General features: G+C 23.5%; 3 protein-coding genes across 5 annotated transcripts in view; 2 read left to right on the top strand and 1 right to left on the bottom strand.

The window, feature by feature from the left end:
- LOC122504234 (carotenoid isomerooxygenase) overlaps window positions 1-27,000 on the top strand; it is a 179,785-nt gene that overhangs the window by 118,904 nt on the left and 33,881 nt on the right. The window lies entirely within an intron of this gene.
- On the bottom strand, window positions 14,921-21,700 carry LOC122504237 (multiple inositol polyphosphate phosphatase 1). The gene is made up of 9 exons (XM_043615222.1): window positions 21,514-21,700; window positions 20,895-21,205; window positions 20,553-20,678; window positions 20,278-20,422; window positions 19,931-20,025; window positions 19,674-19,783; window positions 19,383-19,577; window positions 18,917-19,081; window positions 14,921-15,110 (listed from the first exon to the last, which is right to left on the bottom strand). Exons 1-8 carry the CDS (start codon window positions 21,683-21,685, stop codon window positions 18,919-18,921), a joined length of 1,317 nt encoding a protein of 438 aa, XP_043471157.1. The 5' UTR covers window positions 21,686-21,700; the 3' UTR covers window positions 14,921-15,110; window positions 18,917-18,918.
- Window positions 22,636-24,779, top strand: LOC122504243. Its single transcript, XM_043615234.1, has 2 exons — window positions 22,636-22,802; window positions 23,966-24,779. The coding sequence occupies exons 1-2, from the start codon at window positions 22,751-22,753 to the stop codon at window positions 24,634-24,636; spliced, it is 723 nt and encodes a 240-aa protein (XP_043471169.1). The 5' UTR covers window positions 22,636-22,750; the 3' UTR covers window positions 24,637-24,779.

The raw sequence follows: 27,000 nt of genomic DNA, 5'->3' as shown, positions 1-27,000 counted from the left end.
ATCATTCAGACATACAATTATTGAGTCAAAGATGAGAAAAAAATAGGGATACGTTAGAAATAATAAATTGAAATAAAATAAATTAAACTAAATTTTTAATAATTAAATTAAATTACTTTACTTATTGCATTTAACATTTTACGTAATTCTTAAATTACGTGGTAATTTTTTAATAATTTTTTATTCATAGTAAGAAGTATAATAGTATTTTAATAGGAACCAAATTATTATTGAGATTAAAGTTTAAATTTTGTTTATAATATTAATTTGTTTAAATAATTTATTATTTACAAAGTTAGACAATTATGTTAAATTAATATGATTAAATTTATTAAAAATAAAAAATGAACAACTGGAAAGTAAAATATTAATTTTTTTCAATAAATTTATATTTATAAACATTCATAAACTTTTATTTTTTATAATTTTTTTCAAGTTTATGTCAAAAAAGCAATGATGGCAAAGAGCGTTGTAAACAATTTTTCTATACTCAGCCAGCACTTGCCGCCGTTGCTTGTCCAAGCTTTGGCGAAACAAAAATTCTGTACTGCGCCAGCACTAATTGTCGAGGCTCGGCTAGACTACGCCGAACAATCGTCTGAGTACTAAGCCAGTGGTGAACATCGGCACTACACTGGCATTTCCCATTGGGAAGAGATATTTCAAAAATAAAAAAAATTAATTATAAAAATTGAAAAAAAGTGTTCCTTTTACTTTTCTTTCCACTTGAGCACATTATACGAGTAATTTTGATGATAACATAGAACCACAGGCTTTCACTTATTTACCAAATTCATATTTAGTTCTGGAATTAGCAATATTATCCGTGGAATTTCGATTGCCTCCTCTATAGTATATTAATAAATACATAATGAGAAATAACCACTGTCAAAATGGCTGCGACCTAATACCTTTTATATATATATATAACTTAGAATTGTGTTTCAGAGACTAAAGGTGTAGAATTTCTATAGTACCTTCCTCGATAAGGAGTAAAATTTAACACGTACTCCAGGAAGGATTTCCTTTCTTTCAATATCGAAAATAATAAAATAATATTTAAATAAAATAACTAAGTTTTATGAAAGGTAAAATTTTTTTTTTATATTGACATAATTTTTTATGATGAATTGTATTTTCATTTTAAACTCATTCGGAAAAATTAATTCAAAATGAAATATTCTGAAATAAACTTTATCAAATAAAAGTAGTAGTAAAATAAAGTATTGATCAGACAAAAAGAAATTTCAGTAGTAAAAGACGTGTTTAGTCAGACGAAAAGTCTTTTGAATTTAATTAAGTAGATTAGAGTGAATTTAGTCAGGCGAAACGTTTAGGGTATAAAATTAAGTAGTATAGATCATGTTTAGTCAGACAAATGTTTTATCAACAAATTTCAGTAGTAAAAAGTATATTTAGTCAGGCAGTAGGTTTTAGAATTAAATTCTAGTAGTACATATTTTTTTCTACCATAATTCAGTAGTAAATGGCCTTTTTGGTCAGACGAAAGACGTCTTCTGACTTAAATTCAGTAGTAAAGTGAAAATTCAGTCAGACAATAGTTTCTGTAATTTAAATAATCGTATGATAATTATTTAACATTTTCTACTATTTTTTTCCGTAAAGTTAGTTAAAAATTTAAAAATATTTTTTATCATATTTCTACTCGTTTTTCTATTTGAAAGATTCTCTACAATTGTGCGATACAGCGAAACAAATGATTTATGATTTTTTTTTCCTTTTTTTTTTTTTTTTGAAAGAAGAAAAATATGTAAATGAGGAGGAAGCATTGTTGACTGAATGGGAGAAGAGTTTTATAAGAAATGTGAAGTGAAAAAGAAGTTTTAAAAAGAGTTTATCTTGGAGATTTGAGAGTTTGGTTCCCTAATGGGAGGAGGAACATTGGCTCACAATGTTTGAAGGAAGGGAAAATTCATTTTTCAAAAAGCAACTTCATGCACGTGATCCTATCAAAAGTTGCCTTAACTTTACTGGCAAAATAAAAAAAAATACATTTTTATTCTTCAATTCTTGAGTTTCTAATTTTTATTTCCTATTTGTAAAATTTACAAATTTAAAAGCGAAAAAGCCAGTCACTAATTCAAATTAGTAAACATTTTCAGTTTTTTCCACTTTAATATGAGCCTCCGGAAAGTATAACCACACATAAAATTCTGACGCCCATTGAATTAGCATGGCGGTCAGAATTTTATGTGTGGTTATACTTTCCGGAGGCTCATATTTGGAGAGAATTTTTCTATAACTTCAAAATAAAGAAATATTAATATTTCTATAATTCTATATTTTCTGATATAAAGAAATATATTAAAAATATAAAAAATATAAACAATATAAAATATATTTAAATATATTTATAAAAAAATACCTTTTTAAAATCGTCGGATCTTTTTTTGCCTAACTTTCCCTTTTTTAAGATATAAAAACTCGTTTTTAAAAATTTTTGTTTCCCTCTAAAATATTCTTTTCATTTCTTGTAAGTTTCGCGTGAGTTAAAATTAATTTCACTTTATTTTAAAGTTCCACACAAAGTTGTAGCAAGAAATTTAGATTTTAATTGAATTCAAAATAAGTTTCTAACTTTGCCAACATATCTGTAATAAAGGCGAGAAGCTCCAGGCTAAACTCGAGAGTTCAAAAAAGGAAAAAAAATAACAAATTTATTGTCTTTGAGTGTAAAATCTTTCTTTTTCTCTCTCCCTCTAAAGCTTTTCTCTTTGATGAAAAGAAACAATTTTCTTTTTTTAGTTGCAACTATTACTTCTCCTTTTCACTCAACAGTTAATATAATTTTAATATAATGGAGTAAAAAGAAGTAAAATTAATCTTTTTTTTAAAGAAAACTTTAAATTTTTAAAGGTAAGGAAGAATTTTTTTTTTAAATATAAAGTAGGTAAAAATTTAAAAAATTAGGTATTTTTAACATAGTTATAATTTAGAGAGTATATATAAGATTTATTGTTTACTGTGATGGACATTTTTTTTTTTTTAAATATTCTTTTGTTTTCGCTTTTTTGCTCTCTAACCCGTGTAGAAATTTCGCTGGGGCCCTGATCAGGGCCGGATAGGGCCGACCTATTAGGGAATGAAACGCCGCGCCCGATGTGGCCCTGATCAGGAAATCCACATTTTCTTGTCGCCCCGATCTGGCCCTGATCGGGCGCGGCGTTTCATTCCTTACTATGGCCCTAGTAGGGCAATTTCTACACGGGAAGAAGCGAAACTGTCAGTTTGCGTTGTTTACGTGTTCTCTATAATCGTGTAGGCTGCTGGATGCTAAAGGGATTTTACATCATATAAGCATTGTAAAGCTCCTCAAGCCACACTCTGCTAAATGTGCATCAAAGGAACAAAATGAAATGTCTCGAAGCTTGACGAGAATTTAACGATATATTTTATCCGGATATAATAATGCAATCAAGCATTTGAGATTTTTGTAGTTTATCTTTAAATACTTTCATAGAAAAAAAAATAATATTATTTTTCGCTAAATTTATAAAAATAAAAAAATATAAATATTTATAAAAATTTATTTATATTATAACAATAATAGGTATTTAAAAAATTTTATTCGATATTTTTTCAAATAATCGTTACTTATCTTATTTGCTCCATATAACAAATAATTCCCGAGTTAGTCCATTTCACCCTCGAGTGATCTTCATTTATCTCATTTTATCTCGGATTATTTCCCGTTACGGAAATTTATTATTGTGATTTATTCAAAGAATTAGGAGAGTTACCCCAAAAGTCTCTCTCTCTCTCTCTCGCTCTCTCTTTTCGTTTCTCTCCTTTTCTCTCTGCAACTTCGATGATATATTTTCAAAATCAATGATAATTCTCTTCTAAAAATCAATATTTACGCTGTAAAATCACAGAAAAAACTTGGACTCATTTTTGTTGCAACTCAAAATGAGTCCATGTTAAATGAAATTCAATATTGATTAATATTAAAAAATATTGAATAATTTAAAAAAATTTCAAAAACTATTTATAATTATATGAATTAAAAATAAAAATTAAAAAAAGGTAAAAATGGAAATTAATTGAAAAACAATAAATGTCAATGGGGTGAATAATGTTCGTGCTGTACGCGCTTATAACGAATAGTTTAATTAAGGATATAGAATTCGGTTTTCCGCATAAGAAAAAGAAGAGAAAATGTAGTGCGCGGAAGAAATTTATAGGAAAAGTTTTCCTTTACAATCCACCCGCAGTAACAAGTGAATTCGATAAAGGGAATATTTCCGTTTACAAATTTTATTTTCTTCTTTTATTCGACTTTTTTTTTAAAAATATTTCATTAAACTTTCAAACTTAAAAATATTACGCAATCATTTATTCTGGAAACAATAAAGTGAATAATAAGCAAAAATTTAATAATAAATGCGATAAAATACAATCCTTCCTCTATGAGGAAGCAATAGGCAAAGAATAAAATAATTAAATAATGAAATTAGTAAATAACAAACTAATTGATAAATAGAAATATAAGTGAAAATCAACAATATAATTATTTTATATAAATAAAAATATATAAATGAAAATAAACAATAAAATAATAAAATAGAGAAAATAAAAAAGAGGAAATGTAAAATTGTCTCTGGATAATTTTGAAAATTCTTTCCAAGTTTCATTTGCGAGAATATAATAAATTTACAAGCACTTTCATGTCGAGGTCGTCACAAGAATTAGACTCAGGACAACAAAACTGAATTTCCATCTTGTTAAAAAGTCACCTCTTTATTGCAACAGGTATATAAGCTTCTCTCTCTTTCTCTCTCCATATAAACACAACTACTGCGAGACTCAAACCAGATGTCACATACCATTTTACGGATCTCGCAACTGACTTTCTCACTTTGCACAAATTCGCATAATAAACAATAAAGTTTCTCAATTTTCTCAATTTTCTCATATTCTCTATAAACCAAAAATTAAAAAAGAGAGAATTTTTTATTTTACTTCAAAATTTCATCATCAATAGGAAAAAAAAGTAATTATCGAAAATTGTATAGGTACAAAATTTGTTTTTGTTGTTTTTTTCTAGAAAATTAAAAAAAAAAATTAAAAGCTAATGCGTTTAGAATCTGTCCCCTTTTTTTCGATATTTTTTTCAAATTTAATTCTTTTGGAAGTTGGAAAATTTCTTACGTTAAAACTTTTTTAAAATAACGTACTTTATACTACTAGTATTAATTAGTAGAAACTTCTGTCTGACTATAATTTCCCTTTACTACTGAAATTTATTAGTACAAACTTTTCTGACTAAACTGTTTTCTTTATACCTTTGCAATTTTTTGGCAAAAAGTTTGTACTCTTTACTACTGAATTTAATTATTAAAACTATTGTCTGACTAAATTTTCACTTTACTACTGAATTTAAGTCAGAAGACATCTTTCGTCTGACAAAACAAGCCATTTACTACTGAATTATGTTAGGAAAAAATATGGCCTACTAGAATTTAATTCTAAAACCTACTGCCTGACTAAATATACTTTTTACTACTGAAATTTGTTGATAAAACATTTGTCTGACTAAACATGGTCTATACTACTTAATTGTATACCCTAAACGTTTCGCCTGACTAAATTCACTCTAATCTACTTAATTAGATTGAAAAGACTTTTGTCTGACGAAATATGTCTTTTACTACTGAAATATATCAGAAAAAAAATTTACCTTTATAAATTTATCTTTTAACTACTGAACTGTTTCACAAATATTTTGTCTGACTAAATATGAATTTTACTACTGAATAACATTCGGCTGACTAAATTCGACTTTTACTACTGGATAATAATTGCAAAACGTAGGGCTGACTAAAATGACTGTTACTACTGAATAATATTTACAAATCGTAGGTCTAACTAAAATAACTTTTTACTACTAAAGAATAATTGCAAGAGTTTTGTCTGAATAAAATGACTTTTACTACTGAATAAGATTTGCCTGACTAAAATGTCTTTTACTACTGAATAACATTTGTCTGATTAAATTTGCCTTTCACTAATAAATAGTATAAACTTTTAATTTTTTAATCTTCAGTTAGGAAAAATTAAAGTTAGTGAAAATGTGAAAATGAATTATTTTAAATATTTGTTTCGCTTTTTATTTTGCATATTAGTTTATTTTCAAGTACAATTTTTTTTTTGTCGCCTTTTTGGAAAATAATTTACCATTTCGTTTATATTTTCCAAGAAGAAACTCTACTGTGTGTTATTTAAATTTAAAAGTCATTTAAATTCTTCTCCTGCGTTCTTTTTATTTTGAATTTTTAATTCCCAAGATGAAAGCAAGCGCATCATTATTATTATAAATTTAATATTTAAAATTTTCCGACTTCTCGTTTCTATATTCTTTTGTTTCTCTTTCTGTACATTGACTATATATATATATATATATATATATATATATATATATATATATTCGTATATAAATATATAGATGAGTACAACTTGCAGGTAGTATAATAATTTTCACGAAAACGCAAATTCCCAACATCTGGCTCAACTCGCAAGTGTAAAATATGAGATTTAGTTTCGTATCATTCTCCGCATACTCTTCTCATTCCTTTTTCCAATTTCTCTCTCTCAAACTTGACTGAACACACACACTCACTCACACTCACACACCTAACCAAACTGACAGATAAATTTTTCTTTATTTACTTTTCTACTCGATAAACGACCCCATATAATAAGAAAGTGGAGCTTCTCATCAAGTTCGACATACATTTCCTGATGTGTTCCTCGAAAGTTGGAAAGTCAATAACAAGAGTCATCGTCTCGTACGTAATTCAACTCCTACTGATTATTATCACACTGTGAGTTATCGTAGTTTACAAGTATATATGGAAGTCAATTCACACACTGTATGTAAAAAAATATTTTTCATCATTTCAAATCTTTTCTCAATCTCATGCAAATCGGAATTTTTTTTCTCATTTCTACTCTGAATCTATAAAAGAATTGACACCAAAGTTCAAAGACAGGGGCAAAGCTTGACAAAAGAAAATTTTTTTTTTTTTATTATTCTGATATACTCTTCTCTTTTTATAATCAGAAAGAAGTACTGGAAGAAATTGAATTATCTTGGTATATAACAAAATTCTTCTACAAAATTCAATTATTTTTAGGAATTTTAATAAAATTCTTTGCAAAATGCAGTTATTTTCATAAACAACAATACAAGAATTAAACAAAGAAACAAGAATTAAATTATTTTCAGTATAAAGTAAATTTAATCTGACAAACTTTTTACCAAAAAATTTCAGTAGTAAAAATTTAATCGAAGGAAAGTACTTATAAATTTCAGTAGTAAATTTAAAATTAGGTCAGACAAAATTAAGTGTATTAAATTAATCCAGTAGTAAAAGTCATTTTCAGTCAGACAAGGAATTTGACAAATTCCAGTGGTACAAGTAAATATTTAGTGACACAAAAGAATTTATTAATAGTTTTCAGTAGTAAAACATAAATTTAGTCAGACAAAAATTAAATTATTTTCAAAAGAAATAAAATTCTTCGAAGAAATTCAATTATTTTAAAAAATTTTAACGAATCTCTTGTCAATAATACAATTATCTTTACAAATAACAAAATTTTTCGCCAAAAATTCAGGGAAAAGTGAGGGAAAAATAAAGTTAAATTTTTGCGTCAACCCTGACAGATCAAGTTTTTATTTGAGCAAATAAAATTAATTTTGAAACAAATAAAAAATTTGGTAGACTGTAAATACATATCTTTATAAGGGAAGATTTGATCCATTTATTTATTTTTTGTTTTTTGAAAATGAGTAAATATATGCTAATGGAATAAAATGTGTGGCAAGCCGCATATTTTGATTAATTTTGATTCAAATTATTTGATAAATTTTGCCAGTGCAAGAAATTTAAAAAATTGTTCTATCACTGTTGAATTAAGGAATAATTTTACAGAAAAAGAGAAATACTCCCTAAAAACTACTTTTAAAATTTTATTTTTCATTTTTTTCTTACTATATATAAATAGTACGTCTATAAATAGGAGAAAATAAGAAAAATTCAACTTTGGTCCAAATTTATATTCTCGTTCTCCTCTTGGATTTCTAGGTATACATACAATAGATCAAACAATAATGACCATAATCCGAGAGAAAAGATTTTAGTATCCGCATGCCAAGAGGCAATTTATCACATAACAAACTACGTCATGATCATTAAATATAGAAAATAAGCTAGACGATAAATAACACAGTCGAGATTTTCATATATTATTATTATTACTATTACTATTACTATTATTTCTTCAGAATCGTTTCTATTGCCAAAATGCCAGATGTAAATAATTTAATTCTTATTTTATTTTTAGTCACACAAAAATTATTTATAATATTTATAAGACAAATTTTTGAAGTGGAAAAAATATAATTAGTCTTTGGTCAGAAAAATCTGTTTGTCGAGTAGAAGAAAAGTTTTATGAAGTTTTTATTATTCACCTTTAATTTAATATTTAATAGATAGTTTGAGTAAAATAATTTTTTAAAAATCCGCATTTATAGAAATAAAAAAAATTCTACTTTTCAAAAAGGAAAAAAATGGTTACGAAAATGAATGTATAGAATAGAGAATGTTTATATTTGCCTAAGGCGTGTAACTGGCAGTTGTGTCAGTTACTGTTGTGTGGTATTCACTTGGAGTTTACTGGTTATCAAGTTTCGCCCGCCTCTAAAATTTCTGAACACCAAGTTGTACATACATGCTTCATTCTCATCACTGATACACACTATTAGTCACTGTAAACACAAATATTTCCTACTGAATGTGTCAAAAGTTGCCAACTATTCAATTGATGACCTGTTATTTTTTCCCATTAATTCTGTTGACAAAAAGCAGCTTTTATGAGTTAATTTTAGTTTAAAAATAATTTAGTATGAGAAAAAAAATTAACCGCTACATTTCAGTAGTGTGAAAAAAATTTGGTCAGACGAAATGAATCGCAAATGTATTTTAGTGGTAGAGGGAATATTTAGTCAGACAAATGGCTTAGAATTCTATGGTTAAGTAGTTCAAACGGTATTTAATCAGACAATAGTTTTACAAATTAATTCTAGTAGTGTAAGGCATATTTAGTCAGACAAAAGGCTTGAAATTATTAATTAGTAGCAAAAGTCATTTTAGTCAGACCTACGTTTTTTAATTTTTATTTTGTTATGCAATTAATATTTAATAGTAAAAGTCGAATTTAGTCAGCCGAATGTTATTCAGTAGTAAAATTCATATTTAGTCAGACAAAATGTTTGTGAAACAGTTTAGTAGTTAAAAGATAAATTTATAAAGGTAAATTTTTTTTCTGATATATTTCAGTAGTAAAAGACATATTTCGTCAGACAAAAAGTCTTTCGAATTTAATTAAATAGATTAGAGTGAATTTAGTCACGCGAATCGTTTAGGGTATAACATTAAGTAGTATAGATCATGTTTAGTCAGACAAATGTTTTATCAACAAATTTCAGTAGTAAAAAGTATATTTAGTCAGGCAGTAGGTTTTAGAATTAAATTCTATTCATATTTTTTCCAAACAATTCAGTAGTAAATGACCTTTTTGGTCAGACGAAAGATGTCTTTTGAATTAAATTCAGTAGTAAAGTGAAAATTTAGTCAGACAATAGTTTTAATAATGAAATTCAGTAGTAAAAAGTACAAACTTTTCGCCAAAAAATTGCAAAGGTATAAAGAAAAAAGTTTAGTTAGAGAAAAGTTTGTACTAATAAGTTTCAGTAGTAAAGAAAAAATATAGTCAGACAAAAGTTTGTACTACTAAATTTCAGTAGTAAAAAAAATTTAAGTCAGACAAAAGTTTTTACTAATAAATCCCAATAGTAAAAGTACATTTGGTCAAAAATATTTTTATTCATAAATTTCAGTAGTAGAGAAAAAATTTAGTCAGACAAAAATTTGTACTACTAAATTTTAGTTGTAAAAAAAATTAATCCAGACAAAAGTTTTTACTAATAAATTCCAATAGTAAAAGTACGTTTGATCAAAAATATTTTTACTAATAAATTTCAGTAGAAAAGGAAAAATTCATACATCAGACAAAAGTTTATATGAATAAATTTCAATTGTAAAAAATTATTTTAGAGAAAAGTGTAACAAATATAATTATGTTTGTTTTAATTATATAAGTGGAAAAAATATGTTTAGTCAGACGAAACTTTCTAATAATGTAATTTAGTAGTAAAAACATTTTTAGTCAGACGAAACTTTCTAATATGTTAATTCAGTAGTAAAAACATTTTTAGTCAGACGAAACTTTGTAATATGTTAATTCAGTAGTAAAAACATTTTTAGTCAGACGGAACTTTGTAATAATGTAATTCAGTAGTATAAACAGTTTCGAGTCAGACGAAAGTATTTAAATTAAAATCATCGCCGAGAAATTAAATCTCCTTTTTTATAAATATTTCTACAAGTAAAAATTTTACTTTTATATGACTTATTGTAGTAAAACTACATATATATAATTTTACTGAAATAAAAACGATGACGCCTGGATTTTTTAAGTATTTTATCATCAACGTTTTTTTGCCTATTACAACACACATCAGGAAGCTTGGTATGCGCATACCAACCATCGGTATCGTGATTGTGATTTACATACTTTGAGTGCTTTACTCACAGCATGTAGAAAAATAGAAAAAAAAAATTCCCCACTCAAAAAAAAAAAAAACGTTTAACGATAAATCTCATTTTTCACACTCAGCAAAAAAAAAACTATTTTTTTTCTCTATTCTTTTTTTGTAATTATCAAAAACGAATTCACCAGAAAAGGCAAAAATAAAAATTAAATTCGAAATAAAAAAAAGAATTCTCTTTTTCCCCATTTCAAATAACACTTGAACAGTATTCAAGGAGGTGAAAAAAAGGTGATGCGAGAATTGTGAACTGGTCATATGGATAAACATTGAATTTTTAAAAAGAAGATGGCAAAATATTTCTGAAGAGACTGAGAGAGAGAGAAAGAGAGAATAAAATTTTACGCTTTATTCAAAATGCCAACGATGTGAAAAGATGTCTTCAAATGCCATCAGTAAAATTTCTTATAATATTCACGCTTCAGAAAATTCAATATTCCACTCGGGAAAATTTTTTTTCTCCTTTTTTTTATGTATATATAATAAAAAAAATTATCAAATGATTTTTCGGTGATTCGGATAAAATTGAAAATTAAAATTATTGAACTCAATTTCTTTTATTTTAGAATTTTCTTTATATATGATTTCATGTGAAAGAAAATGAAGTTTTGAAAGAAAACTCATAAAAATGGGGAAAGATTGCAAAAACTCTTTTGTTCTATTATATTACCTATACTCTTTTTTTTTGTTCCGTAAATCGTTATGCAATTCTTTTGTTATAAATCGTTTCAAGTACTTTTAAAATCTCCTATATCTCTGAAATTGATCAAATCGTTTTTGATTTATTTCGCAAAGGAATATTTTTCTTTCTTTTTTATTTTATTGTCGCGCACAGTTTCAATATACACAAAAAATGTGTATTGATTTCAATTTTTTATTATTTTTTAAACTTCACTTTCTTATCATTTATTAGTATTTGTATTATTTTTTTTTTATTTTTATATTGAATTTTTCTATTATAATTTATTAACAATTTTTAATAAATTTGTTCATTATCATAAGTTTTAAATTAAAATAAAAGTGTAAAAATTGATAGTTTTTTTTATTCGAAAATAATGAAAAAGCAGATAACAAAGGAAGATTTAATGGGCAATATTTTAAGAACCAAAACACTGGAATTTGAATATAAAAATAATAAAATCCATTTTCGTAAAATAATATGTCTGCGATGGACACAATTATTGAAAAAGTTTTAAATTATTTTCTTATTTGGTGAATAATAAAATTTTCTATTTCAATTTTTTGTATTTTCTACTTTTGAAAAAAGAAATATTTTGAAATTAATCACCGCACTGGGGAGGAAAAAAAATACGTGCGTAAAAGAATAAATTCAAAATCGTTAAAAAAAAGTTAAAAACTTTAAAACTGGGTGTACACAATAAAAGGAGGAAATAAAATGCTGAATAAAATATAAACAAAGTATTTAGAATTCTGGTCTGTGGGAAAAGTTTGAGAGCCTCGTTTATAAGGAACTTTAACTCTTTTACGTTTCCTCTGTTGATCGTAAGCTTACAATGTCCCTAGACTGCAGTTTCTAATCCAAAATTTTGTCTCAGGAAATCTCACTGCTGAAAGTTTATCCTTAACCTAAAGTATCCTTTTGCGAAGTTGCGCGGTAAATGTTTCTTCACTTATAAGCCTTGACAATTTAAAAAGAGCATTCGAAATTTTTATTATTATCCTTTCATGCGGAAAATATTTTATAAATACCTAGTCGGTTACTATTTCTTTCGAGATTATTTTTTCAACTTTCCTCTATTTTTGGTTTTATCATTTAAAGCTATAAAAGTTTTCGAAATTATTTTTATGTTTATTTTATGTCTCATTTTTTTTTAAATATAATTTTTCTAGATGAGAATTTTTCTTGAATAGTTTGTAATTTAAACTAGAATTTTTTTTAAATATTGTTTTTCAAACTAAAGTTATTTTTAAACCACAGTTACTTTTAAAATAAAATTTTTTCTAAATATTTCATTTTCTTGAAGAAAATTTATTATATATATTTTTTATTTAATTTAAAAATAAAGCAACTTTTACTAATATTGACTGTAAAATTCACCACTTTGGAAATTGAAAGTCGATTTCTCTAAAATATTAAATATAAGAAAAGTTAAAATAATAATAAGAAATTCTGACGAGTTTAGAGCGCGATTTGTAATATAAGGCAATGTAACAAAGATGAAACGAAATCAAGACGATTATTGGTAATTAGTTGCGTGCTTTATCGAACTTGCTAATCACTGTGAGCGCACAGACAAGCAATGTCTGTGTATATAAATTTTCTTGAAGCGATATCTAAGTAAATCGATAGAGCAAAGTTTGACGAAGCAGCAACTGGGGTTTACGTGTAGAGAAACTTTGGAAAGTTTCACTTTGTCCTCTCTCGTATAATCTAATTGTCGATGATGCGCGTGGATTGAAAGGTCCATGGCTTGCTTGTGTCTATTCCTACGCCAATGTGGAGGAACCTAAAACCTTTCGTAACAAAATTAAACCCACACAAAAGAAATCATTGTCATAATATTCTCCTGTTCGATAAACAAAAATGTTATTGCCATCATTTTCAGAATACCCAGTTACGTCATTTTAGTTTTTTGTAAAAAAAATTTTTCTCTTCTTTATTCAGTTACTGTAAATATTTATTTATTTTGTTTATTATTACAAATTTTATTATATTTCTTTTATTTTTATTTATTATTACAAAATACTCATAAAAACGTACAAATAACCACAAATAATCACAAATAGTGTAAGAGTAATACTAAATTTACTATTTGTTAAGAATTGTCCCCTCTTTTTGTTTATTTTGATGGTAGATTTAGAATCGTCGACCTTATTTTAGTAGAAAACGAATACCATGAAGGTGGAGTTTATAAAAAGTACCAAATTTTGATTTTCGAAATCCAAATTTTGAATTTGAAAATCTAAGTTTTGATTTTTTGAAAGCTCTCAGATCGAAACCGTTTTAGTTGATTTGAAGTACAAGAAAAGTCAAAAAAAACGATTAGTTTGTTTTTATTAAATTTAATAAGTTAATATTTTGTTATTATTGTTATTATTATTATTTTACTTTTATTCTAATGGCAAATTTGAAATCTTCAACCTTATTTTAGTAGAAAACGACTACCATGAAGGTGGAGTTTATAAAAAGTACCAAATTTTGATTTTGAAAAAAGTTTTGATGTTTTGAAAAAGACATGAGCTCTTAGATCGACTTTGAGAAACCGGTTTGGTTGATTTAAAATACAAGAAAAGTAAAAAAAAAGATTCGTTTATTTTTACTAAATTTAATAAGTAAATATTTTGTTATTATTGTTATTATTGTTATTTTACTTTTATTCTAATGTCAAATTTGAAATCGTCGACTTTATTTTAGTAGAAAACGAGTACAAAGACGGTGGGGTTTGGAAAAAATTAAAAACTTCAATTTTGAAAATGTAAATTTTGAATTTGAAAATTAAAATTTTGATTTTTAGGATTTAAAACTATATAGCCGACAGTGGATTATTAAAATAAAGATTAAATTTTTATTATTTTAGTAAAAATTGAACAACAAACAAACAAATTAATTTAACGTATAATTAAAAAAAGATTTTTTTGTTTATTTATTGAATAAATAAAAATAAAATGAAAAATTTAAATAATAAATATTGTGTGGCTAAAAATGTATATGTATAGATTGGCAAAATTGAAATCGAATCAAGTAAATATTTACAATTTTTCCATAACGCATTTCTCGAAAATATTTTATTCTCATCGCTTTGATCGGAGAACCAGGAATCCACAAGCGAGAAAATTGACCATGAATACGTGTTTCCATCTTGGGAACCTATTTTCCACAAAGTTCAATTTGAATATGATAATGCAATACGAAAACAAACGGGAATCTGTTTCTATTCAAAGTTTACGAAAAAAACATCAATGTGTATTACAAAAATTTTCGTTTTATTACATTTTTATTAACTTCCATTGAAAATAACGAATAAGAGAACAATTTTTGTTTCAACTTTATTTCACATTCATTTTGATATATTTTTTTGTATTTTATAAATGATTTTATATATTTTTTAAAAATTTTTATAAAAAATGAAATTTTTTTTTATTTATATTACCTTTCCTATTTATAATACTCTTGGTATTAATATTATCAGACATTATTACATAATATTATTTAATATAAAATAATTTTTTTTTTAATAAAATTTGAATAAAATTTGAGTAAAATTTGAGTAAAAAAATATTTATTTCAAAAAAATTTGTCATTTACAAAATTTATACAAATCTTTTAATGCCGCGAGATGAAAATATTTAATCGAGATGTTTTATCTCGCATTTGGAAAGCCTCGATGTTATATTTTATATAGAAAGAGACCTCAGCTGCTGGGTTGACCCTTTTTTTCTCTCCTCGTTTACACTGTAAAAGAAAATTTATATCTCATATTAAAAAAAAGAAAAGGAAAATTTTATTAAGAGTAAAAAAATTTTTTACTTAAAAATTTTGTAACAAAAAAGTGTAATGTATTTTTTATTAATATTTACATCTTCTTTCCCCTCGGTCTATACAATTAATAAATAAAATAATTTAAAAAAATATATTTTTGGAAAAATAAAAAATTATATTTTCTAAAATTCTTTTATTTATTAATAAAATAAATAAAATAATTTGGAAAAATAAAAAATAGATTTTTTATAATTCTTTTATTTATTAATTTCTTTATTTATATTCGTTGAAATAAATTTTTAAAATTTTCCCGTTGTAAATATATTTTGTAATCTTTTTTTTTTTGTCTTTGTTTTTTGGTAATTGTAATATTGAAACCAGAATGTTCACTCCTAAGAACATGTACAAATGAAATCCAACAATGGTGCACGTGAATGTTCCAATTAGAATTTTTTATTTGCTCGTAAAAATTTCCCCCTAGATTTATGCTTACTCGAAAGCACTTCTAAAACTTCTGTGTAAAAATTTTCCCCGGAGAATTCTCTAAACGCACATTTTTTTAAAATTAAAATTCTCATTATCCACGCCCACGCTTTGAAAAAGAAATAAGAAAAAAGAGAAAAAAAGGAAAGGAAGTAGAAAAAAAAGTATTTAATAGAAGTTTGCCATTTGTGCATTTGAATCTAGATCGGTGAACTCTTAATTCCTTTTTTTAGTTTTATTACACTTTTAGTAATTTTCAAAAAAAAAAAAACATTTGAAAGCAAAAAAAGGGAAAAAGTATTTTTCTACTTAAATTCGATCGACTTCTGTAATTTTTACAGAAGGAAAATTATTTTTTATTCTTTACTATAAAAATTAACTTCAATATTGGTAAATTTTACTCATTGGAAAACAAAAAAAATTTCGAAAACTGCTTTATAGAAAAAGTATAGATTTTACTATACAAAGTAAAAAAAAGATGAAACTAGAAAGTGAAAAAGGAAAGTACAGTAAAAATTTAAATTTAAAAATAAAAATTTTCTCGTGTATGATAAAATTATTCATTGACAAATTTTCTCCCACACACAAAACATATTATAAACCTAATGAAAATTTAAAAATTGTCAACTAATTTGTTAATCATGAGGAAATTAAAATTCAACGTTCAATTATGAATGATGAAAAAAAAACTAATGCTCACTTTGTATACTTGAACGAAAAAAATTATTCTTTCGCGTATACCAACACGAAGTGATGAAAAATTGCAGAATAAGCGAGAAAAATTCATGTATGCAAATTTTTGGAAAACATTTAGTAAAACAAAATAAACAAGAATTTTCTTTTGTAGAATAATAGAAAAAAAGTGAATGATAAGTTTCTGAGTGGATACTTTATGTACCTAAGTGAATTTTTTTTTCTTTCTTTAAATTAATTCAAATCCTAGTACCTACGTTTAAAAGTGATCTGTCTAGTATTTGCGGAAAAGGCAAAACTTTAAATTGGAACAGCACAGCATGTAATTTATTCGTTCGACCTAATTTTTTTACCGCATTCGAATTTCCATTCTTCGTTCTTTCATCGCGTATATAGATATCATATACTAGAAACCATTGCAGCACTGTTATTATTTATTTAAAAAATATTAAAAAATAATAGAGTGCAAATTAATTAATAAACGAAATAGATTCTGAAAATAGTAGAGAAACAATGAATTGAAAAATATTTAAAAATATTGAAAAACATTAAAAATCAATGAATTGAAAAAAATTGATAAATGCAATAAATAAATGAAAATATTTATAAATAATATTTATTAATATTAATCGTTTCGTAAGGGAACTTTTACTACGAAGTTTTAAAAAGAAATTACATTTTTTGTCCAAAAATGGTAGACGGAAGACGTTTTTAAATTGAAAATAAGGTTCGGCGGCCCTGAAGGAGTGGGGGTAACCAATCACTATACGCTATTCCCCACCACTCCTCAAGTACCGACAATTAAGAATTAAATAATTTAAATATTAAAAAATATGCGAGTGGAAAATAAAATTATAAATAAAATACTCGAATAAAAATTGGTAAATATAAATAGTAAATTGAAAAATAAATTAATAAACAAAAATTAAATAAGTAAAAAAAATAAGGTGGAAAAGAAATTAATAAACATAAATTAAATAAGTAAAAAAATAAGGTAAAAAATTAGGTGGAAAATAAATTTATAAACATAAATTAAATAAACAAAACATAAATTTAAAAACAAATTAATAAACAAAAAAGTAGGTGGAAAATAAATTAATAAACATAAATTAAATAAACAAAAAATTAGGTAAAAAAAAATTAATAAACATAAATTAAATAAACAAAAAATTATAAAGTAAAAAAAAAATTTATAAACAAAAATTAAATAAACAAAAAATTATAAAGTAAAAAATAAATTTATGATAAAAAATTAAATAAACAAAAAATTATAAAGTAAAAAATAAATTTATGAACAAAAATTAAATAAAAAAGAATAAGGTGAAAAAAATAAGGAAAAGAAATAAAATAATAAAGTAGAAAATAAATTAATAAAGAAGAATAAATAAAAAGTAAAAACAAATTTTTTAAATTGAAATATAGTAAAGTAAAAAAATTTAATAAATAAAGTAAATAAATGAGAAACAATTGCGAATAAATAATGAAGCGAAAAATAAAAAAATTATCGAACAAAAGAGAAAATTTGAAAAACAAATCATATTCTGAATTTTGTAAATATTTACCCAGTGAATTAAAACGTTACATTTACCCATTTTTAAAATGCAATATTGATTTTATCCTTTCTTTCATTTTTTTTGAAAAAACATTTTCTATTTTAATTTTTGTTTACTCATACTTACACTACTACCCTTTAGGTATACTTAAAATTAAATGCTTCAAGTGGAAAAATATGAGACTAAGAATTTCTTTTTCTCTACAGTAATTATTTTCTTATTTTTTTTATAAAAAAATAATTCTAAAAGATTTATTTAAAGAAAAATGTTTTTAAATAATATAATTTTTCTAAAAGGTGTTACCGAAATACATATTTTTTGAAGGATTAAAGAAACATATATATATATATATATATATATATGTTGTGTGACGTGTTTTGAGTTTTTGTGTGAAGGATTTCTTGTGTAATGAGCGTTTTAAAGCAAAAGAGGCTTATTATTCACACACGGGTGACGATAGATTTAAAACTCTTCTTTGCACTTGAAAGATTCTAAAGGTGATGGAATATTCTTAAAAAATGTTTAAAGAATCGTATGTACAATTTTACTATTTTCGGAAAAATTTTTATTTTAATTTTCAAACAATTTATTTATAGTTGAATTTTAAAAATTTATGCGGTTGTTGACATTGTATTTTTTTAAATTTTATTTTTAAAGAATTTATATTTATTTAAAAAATAAAATGAACTACGTAGTTTCTTCCTTTCTTAATTCTTCTCGATAATTATTAAAATTTATTTTTTTTTCATTATATTGTTTCCTTTTTATTATATTTTTTCTTTTTTATTATATTTAATTTTCTCCATTTGAAAATTTTTTTTCTGTATTGTTATTTCATTCTTTTTTGACTTAAAAAAAATACTTTTCCTTTCTAAGTTTTTCTCAAGTTTTTAAACTTGAGAAAAAGGAAAAGTATTTTTTAAAGTTTTTTTAAACTTAGAAAGAAAAAAATATAAATATTTGTTTTCGAATTGTTTAAAAAACAAAAAATTTTTGATGAAAAAAAACATTTCTAGTTTTTATTTTTATTTTGAAAAAAATTATAAATACCTTTAGTTTTCTACTGAACACATTTCGTCAAATTTACATTCTTCGTCACTGTCGGGATAAATGTCCTTCATATTTGAAACAGGACATGGTAAATTTTCGGGACAATTTGGAAGTTTAACGATACGCTCTTGATGCATAAAAAGAATACTCGGTCCTGCTTCGCAACTAAACACAGAAAAATAATAATTAATTCTTCTCGATAATTATTGAAATTTAGTTTTCTATTTGTTACATTTTTTATTTTCTTAATTATATTTTTTATTTCTTATTTTATTATATTTTTTTTATATGTTTTCTTTCTTATTATTTTTTTGTTTTATTATATTTTTTAAAAATATTTTTTCTTTTTTTATTATTTTTTTGTTTTATTATATTTAATTTTCTCCACTTGACAATTTTTTCTTCTTAATTATTATTTAATTCTTGTTCGTCTTAAAAAAATAATTTTCCAATTAAAATGACTCACTCGTAGAAAATAAAAGCGATGTTAGATCCAAAAGTGTCGATCAAACTCGTTCGCCAAAAACGATTATTTTTGTGAAACAAAAAAGATTCATTTGTAAGAGGAATATCGTCTTTTGCCAATCCGAGTAAGCAGAGAAATTTTACAAGAGCCCCAGAGTGTGTGAAATACGATACAACAGAGAGATTTTTGTCGGATCTAAAAAGAAATTTTTTTTTTTAGTTAATAAAGAAATTATAAAAGTTATAAAACGATTATAAATTATAAAAACGAATTAATATTTGAATAACGTACTCGAAGAATTCGAACATATTTTTTAAAGTTGTACAAGATTGGTCGCAATTTAAGGAATGTCCATAGCCATCTTTCCAAAAACTTTTCAAATCCTCCGAATATTCCATGACCTAAAAAGAGAATTTAAAATTTTCAAATAAATTCACCAGTTTCTGCGAACTGAATTCAAAAAATTCTTGTGAATAAAAGAAAAAAAAGGTTTAATTAAAAATTTAATAAATTCGATTTGAACATTTTTTACACTTTTAATCTCTTACCTCGAAATCATTCAGAGAAAATAATTCACACCAAGGTGAATCTTGACCCAACGCTGTTTCGAAGCAACACGCGAGATAAATAATTAAAACCGTTTCTGCAAACATTAAAAAACTAGTAAATGTATAAAGTATTAATTAATAAATAAAAATTATCAAAATACAAAAGCTATACATTATAGTAATAATTGTTAAATTATAATAATTGAATTATAATGATTAATTAAATTAATAATTAATTAAATTAATAATTGAATTATAATAATTAATAATAAATTACAATTATTATTAAATTTTTATTATATTTACATAATCACTAAATTTTTTTTTGTGAATAATAAAATATTTACTGAAATCTAATTTTTCTCCAGTTCGTTCTGAAAATTCGTGAAGCATATTTGTTACAGTTCTACTTTGTATAAATTTGTCTCTCTCTTTTGTTGATGCGGGTTTTTTGTGAATATCTTGCTTCCAACGTTTGCATTTTTTATAAAACTGAAAAAATAAAATAATTTTTTTTACCTTCGTATTTTTGTGAGTAAACTTTAAAATTATAATTTAATTTTTCATACTCTCTGCATATTATATTTTTAAATTGCTAATAATAATAATTTTAATAACCTACTCTCAATATCAAATCATCTTTCTGTGCTTCCTCGTAAAAAACATTTTGACTTTTTTTAAGTCCAAATAATCCCAGTGCAAAATTCTTTGCACTCGATTTAGTTCGTTCAGTCGTTGTGTACTTAAACTGAAACATTTTTTTTATTACTTACTTTATTTATTATTTATACTTTCATTCAAGTTTTGATAAAAAATTTTGCTTGCGATAAAATAATAATATACAAATAAATAAGTAAAAAAGTAAAATATTATAAAAATAGAACAATCAAAATTTTTTTTCAAAAACTTATTTTTTGAAATAATGTTTCGTTTATAATTAAAATAAAATAACAATAAAATATACCTTGTATGTTCTGTTATCATAATTCTGGTTCAAAATTCTTGGAAATCGGGATTGAAATCTTTCGGCCAAATCAATCATTTCATTTTCTCCTTCCTCGGCCAATGCCTTTGAATAATCTGGACCAAAAGTTATTTTCCATTTGGAAAGTTTTGCAATTTCCGGCTCATTCAATTTTGTTTTATTGTTGTGGAAATTTTCAATTATGAAATTTTGAATTTTTGGCAGTTCCTCGATAAAGTCGAGAATTTGTTCTCGTCTTGGATAACGTGTTCCATGACGAATTAGAAACCATATCTTCTTTTCTCTGCAACCTGAATTTGGAAATTAATTTTTTATTAATAATTAATAATTTATTTAGAAAATTAATTTTTATTTATTAATTTTTCTATTCAACAAGTTAATTTATATTTATATTATAATAATAATTTAAATAATGAGTTTTTTTGTTTTTTAATTAATAAAAAGTCATAATTTATCATTTTTTTAAACATAATTTTAGTAACGAGTTTTCGATGCAGTAAAATAATAGTAATAATAATAGTAATAATAATAATAATAATTATTATTATTATTATTTATTTATTCAAAGTAATAATTTTTCTTAAAAAAAGTTACATACCAGAAAATTTAATTGGAGAATCTTCATAATTTGCTATAGTTCGATACGGAGCTTTAGAAGCAAATTTACAATAAAAATTATTGTTGTCATCGAAACAGTTTTTCAATCCAGAAATCGAAAGGAATTTAATTAATAGAATTAATGTAAACAAAAACGATAGCCATGAACTCATTTTTAATAAACTTATCAGATCTGAGCTTGAAAAAAAATTAGAATGTAAATTAAATTTATTTTGTGCTATTTTTTATTTTTACTATTTTCGAATTACTATTCAGCATTTTTAAATGAAATCAATTAATTTTTTATTAACAATTATTTTTTATTAGTAATTATTTTTTAATAAAAAAATAGGAAAAACAAAAACGTTTTATTTGAAAAAAAAAATTAAAATCAAAACAGGAAGAATTTTTTATTTATAAAAATAAAGAATTATTTATTAATTAATAATGACAAATTAAAAAAATAAGATTAGGTATTGAATAAAAATTAAAATATATTGTAAATTAAATATGAATATCTTTTCGAACAAAAATTGTATTGGAAAATAAAAGCACAAAATTAAAACTTGTTTTTAAATTGTTATTACAATAATTATGTTCTTATTAATTAATTAATGAAATTAATAAAATTAATGAAATTAATAACAGAATATATAAAAAATTATATTAAAAGAATAAACACGTAAAAATAACAAAAATAATTTACTTTAAATGTAAACATGTCAATAATATTAAAAAAAACTGTAATTAAACTCGAAAAACAAAATTACAGAAAAATATTTTTTTTAAATTTGTTAGAAAAAAACAATTATATTATTGTCAAATAATATTTTTCTAAAATAGAAACAATAGTGTGTTACCTTTATTAATTAAAATTTAAATCATGTTTCCATTTTGTTACTAAAGTGCCAAAAGCATTTTGTTAAAAACAATTTTGATAAACAAATATTTATTACTCCTTATTATAAATATTATAAATATTTTCACAATAAAAACACGGCGACATTTTGACGACGTATGTATTTACCAAGGTATTTACATCGATTCTGACGTTTCTTGCATGTATGAATGGCTGCTATTTCACAGGAGTTAGGTTAGATTAGGTTAGGTTAGGTGAGAATAGGTCAGATTAGGTTATATTTCTCAGTGGCATGTTCGATATGTATTCTGACAAGATTATGTATTTTTCGCCGTATTTATAATTAAAAATATTAATATAAAAAGAAAAAAAGTGAAAAATGGCTTGTAGATTATCAAATTTATTCCGTAAACTTTATATTAATTCACGAGGTAAATATATTTATACTGTTATCATTAATTTTTAAGGAAGGCACTTTGTTTAGGTTTAGCTGTTGAAATTTGTGATTTTTGAATTATTTTCAATTTTACTGATCTGTTATTATTACTTAATTAATTATACAATTAAGGTTGATCGTTTAATTTATTACATGACATAAAAGTAATTTTCGTTGTGATTTTATTTTTATTTTCTTGGACTTAATCGATTTTGGTACATAACCTCAATTTTTAAAAATAGAAAAACAAGTAATATTTGAGGTTATAGTTAATAATATTTTGTATTTTTAAAAACGAAAAAAAAGTAAATTATTTTAAGTCTTTTTAATAATTTTTGTTGATTAGTAATTTTTTACTTAATACATTTTTCTTAATAAATTAATTTTTGTCTTAAATTATTTTTATGTATTAAAGTTAATGACAGTCTCTTCAATATTGTTTATAGATAAATAATTTCTTAATTAGCCAATTTTTAGAAATAATTAAATTTTGAAAAAATTCTTTTTAAGATCTGATTTTTTTTCATTAAAATTTTAATTAAATTCGTCAAAAAAATTTGGTAAGAATTCAATTATTCTTATAATTAACAAAATTCTTCGCGTAAATTCAATTATTTTCATAATTAATAAAATACTTTAGTTAAATTGGTTTTAATAACTAAATTAATTAATTTGGCCTTCTTGATACTTCTTATTAATAAATAATTTTTTTTGGTGACTAAATTAATAATTTTTATAAATTTTATAAATAATTAATAAAATTAATAAATGGATAAATCTTAAAGAAATGGAAATTTAATTATGTTTTAATATATTTATTAAAATAACATAAATTAAAATTTTTACGCTGTGCAATTTTGTTTATATGGTCAAAAAAATTTGCAAAATTAAATTGTAAAAGTCTGGAAATTTAATTTCACACATTAATTATTACATTATTAATTATACATTAATTTAATTTAATACAAGTTCTGAACGTACAAATGAACGAAATATTTTTCATTAAAAGTATTTTCAAAAATAAAAAAAGACTAAAAATAATTGATTAATAAAATAACAGATGTAAGAAAATAGGTTTTTCAATTATAAAATTTATTTCCGTGCTTTTTAGAAGCTAATTAAATAAAATTAGTTTTGAATTTAAATTTGATTTTTTAGGTGTTTCCACCTCAAGTCAACAAATAAATAATCCATCGCCCGTTGCAGTGTCAATATTTCAAAATTTAACAAACAAAAATTCATCATTATCGCAGGAATGGAATTTAAAATTCTCACCAAGAATTATCGAATCAGAATTAAAAATTCAATCATCGCCATTATTATCGGAAACGCCAAGAATAAGTATAATCGATACACCGATATCAATAAATCGACACATAATTGAACCCCTTGGAATAAATTACAATATAAATAATGTTGATGACGATAATGGGAAATTAAATGAAAAATCCATAGATCTTCCAACTTATGGTGATGTGTTTGAAAAATTGGCAGTACGAATGATTGTTATTCGTAGGAGAAAAATGAAGAAACATAAAAGAAGAAAGTTACTCCGAAGAACAAAAGTTTTACGTCAAAAAAGAAGGAGTCGACAGAAGGCAAAAAATGAAAAGCAATTAAAAATTGAAGTTAAATATTTGATTAAAAGAGCCGAAACATATGATGCAAAAAAATTTGTTGCCGGAAAAATTGCAAAACTCACTCAAGAAATAATACCGACAAGATATCGTGGTGAAATATTACCCGAGGCGACGATTCGACAATTTATGGAGGCTGATAAACGAAGGAGGGAGGAGAAAAGAAATCGAAAGCGTTTAACTTTAGACTAAATTTTTTTCAATTTGTAGAACATTTTTTCAATTCGAATAATTACTCTAAATATCATTTAAAAACTGTTCTTTTATTTTTATTATAAAAAAATACGTTGATTGAGATCTATCTATACAATTAGAATACAATTTAACGCTATTTACACTTTTGTTTTCTTCTTGGCACTCTTTTCATGTTCGTAAAAATTAAAAAAAAGGAAAGAAATACGAACATAACTATTTACAAACATAATTTTTATAACATAATTTCATACTGCTTTTTTACACATAAATTAATATCTTGGCAATCCTTTTTTTTCGGTAAGAGACGATTACTAGTTTTTTAATACTTAAAATTATCTTGCCGCTTAATATATATAAAAATTTTATATAAATAAATAAAGGAGTACATTATTTCTGTTCTAATCAGTTTGGAAAAATATCATTTTTCAAATATTTTGATCAGTTCACTTGAACACTAATAATTTTATTTACATTTGTTATTATATAGTAGACAAATAAAAAATAAGTACTAAAGGCAATTTGATTATAATTTCTAATGAAACTTTTAAGTCCATTTTTATTCTGGATATATTTCGCAATGGCATTAAATTCTTTGTGTGGAAAAAGAAATAATTTCTATTTTCTTTTCGTAAATCTTAATCTAATATCGATGGCGACGGTAAATTTGCGAGTACGATTCTATCACAAAATTGAACGTGACAATGTCACAATTTTTTTTTTTATGTAGTTAGTGATTAAAATTGTTATTTTTGTTAAAATGTGTGCCTTGGATAGTTGAAAAGGAATTTTTCATTTGGGTTTCAATGTTAGTTTCTCAAAATTCGAAATTGAAGGTTCAAGTAAAACAAAATCAAATGTTGCATTTTTTGTGAATTTAGCTAATCTTACACTAAATTCGTAATCAGTTTACAATTTTATACCAAAATTCTTCTCCGAAATTTAACTATTTTCAAAAATTTGAATAAAATTCTTCTCTGAAATTCAATTATTTTCAAAAGTTTGAATAAAATTCTTCTCTGAAATTCAATTATTTTCAAAAGTTTGAATAAAATTCTTCTCTGAAATTCAATTATTTTCAAAAATTTTCCTCAATTCAATGATTTTCAATATCTACTATTTTAATCAATTTTTCATCAGAATTCAATTATTTAAAAAAATTTTAAATAAAATTCTACGCAAGCATTTAATTACTTTCGTAAAAAAAAAATTTCACAGGAATTCAATCCTTTACAAATTTTTTTTATAAATTTCTTCGCAATCATTCAATTATTTTTATAAATAATAAAATTCTTTTTTGGAATTCAATTATTTTTAATCAAATTTCTCGAAAAATGTAATTATTCTGAAAAATTTTATTAAAATTCGTCGAAAGAATTCAATTATTTAACAATTTGTTAACAAACTTCTTTATGAGAATTCAATCTTAATAAACATTGAATTATTTATTTATGTATTTAAATAATTGAATTCTCGTAGAATTTTCAAATACAAATTGATTTAAAAATTAATTTCAGTTAAAATTTCAGATAATAATTGAATTTTAAAAGTATAGCTTGAATTTTTGAAAATAATTGAATTTTAAAAGAGGTTTCAAATTAAAATCTTTGAAAATTTGAATTTTTCATACTTTTAACTAACAATTTTGTAGAATTAATTTTTTTTGAAAAATTTTAATTGAATTTTTTAAAATTATTCGAAGTTTTTATTTTTTAATATATATTTTATTGAAGACTTTACGAATAATTGAAATTTTGCAAAATTGAATTGTAAACAAAAGAATTTGAAAATTCTCAAAAAACTTTTTCAAAAATTATTAAAAATAATTGATTTAATGAAGAATTTTAGTTTAAACTTTTATAAAATAATAATTGAATTTGAAATGAAGAAAATAATTTTGAAGAAGTTAGAGTAATAATATTCTTAGAATATAAAATAATATTGAATAATTTATAATATAGAATAATATAAAATAATTTATAATATAAAAAAATATTAAATAATTTATAATATGAAAAAATATTAAATAATTTATAATATTAAATAATATTAAATAATTTATCACTCGATCATCTTTAATTATTATAAAACATGAAGATATTGATTATTCCGAATAGAAGACTCGGAGTGATCGATATCTTCATGTTTTATAACAATTTTTTATAAGTTTAATTTTAAAAAGATTTGAATTTAAATGTTTTGAAAAATTTTAATTCCTTCGGAAAAATAATAATGATTAAATATTAAATAAAATTTTTGTGGCAACCCTGATAGCGTCAAAGCTTAAGCGTCAAAAAAACTTTTTTCTACAAAATCAAAAAAAAATGTAGGCAATTTTTTTTCTAATTTTATTTTAAAATTTTT

This window comes from Leptopilina heterotoma, unplaced genomic scaffold, assembly GCF_015476425.1.
Source record: "Leptopilina heterotoma isolate Lh14 unplaced genomic scaffold, ASM1547642v1 Lhet_286, whole genome shotgun sequence".
NCBI classification, from domain to species: domain Eukaryota; kingdom Metazoa; phylum Arthropoda; class Insecta; order Hymenoptera; family Figitidae; genus Leptopilina; species Leptopilina heterotoma.
The sequence above is the reverse complement of the archived record's forward strand: the minus strand, read 5'-3'. Positions and strand labels throughout refer to the sequence as shown.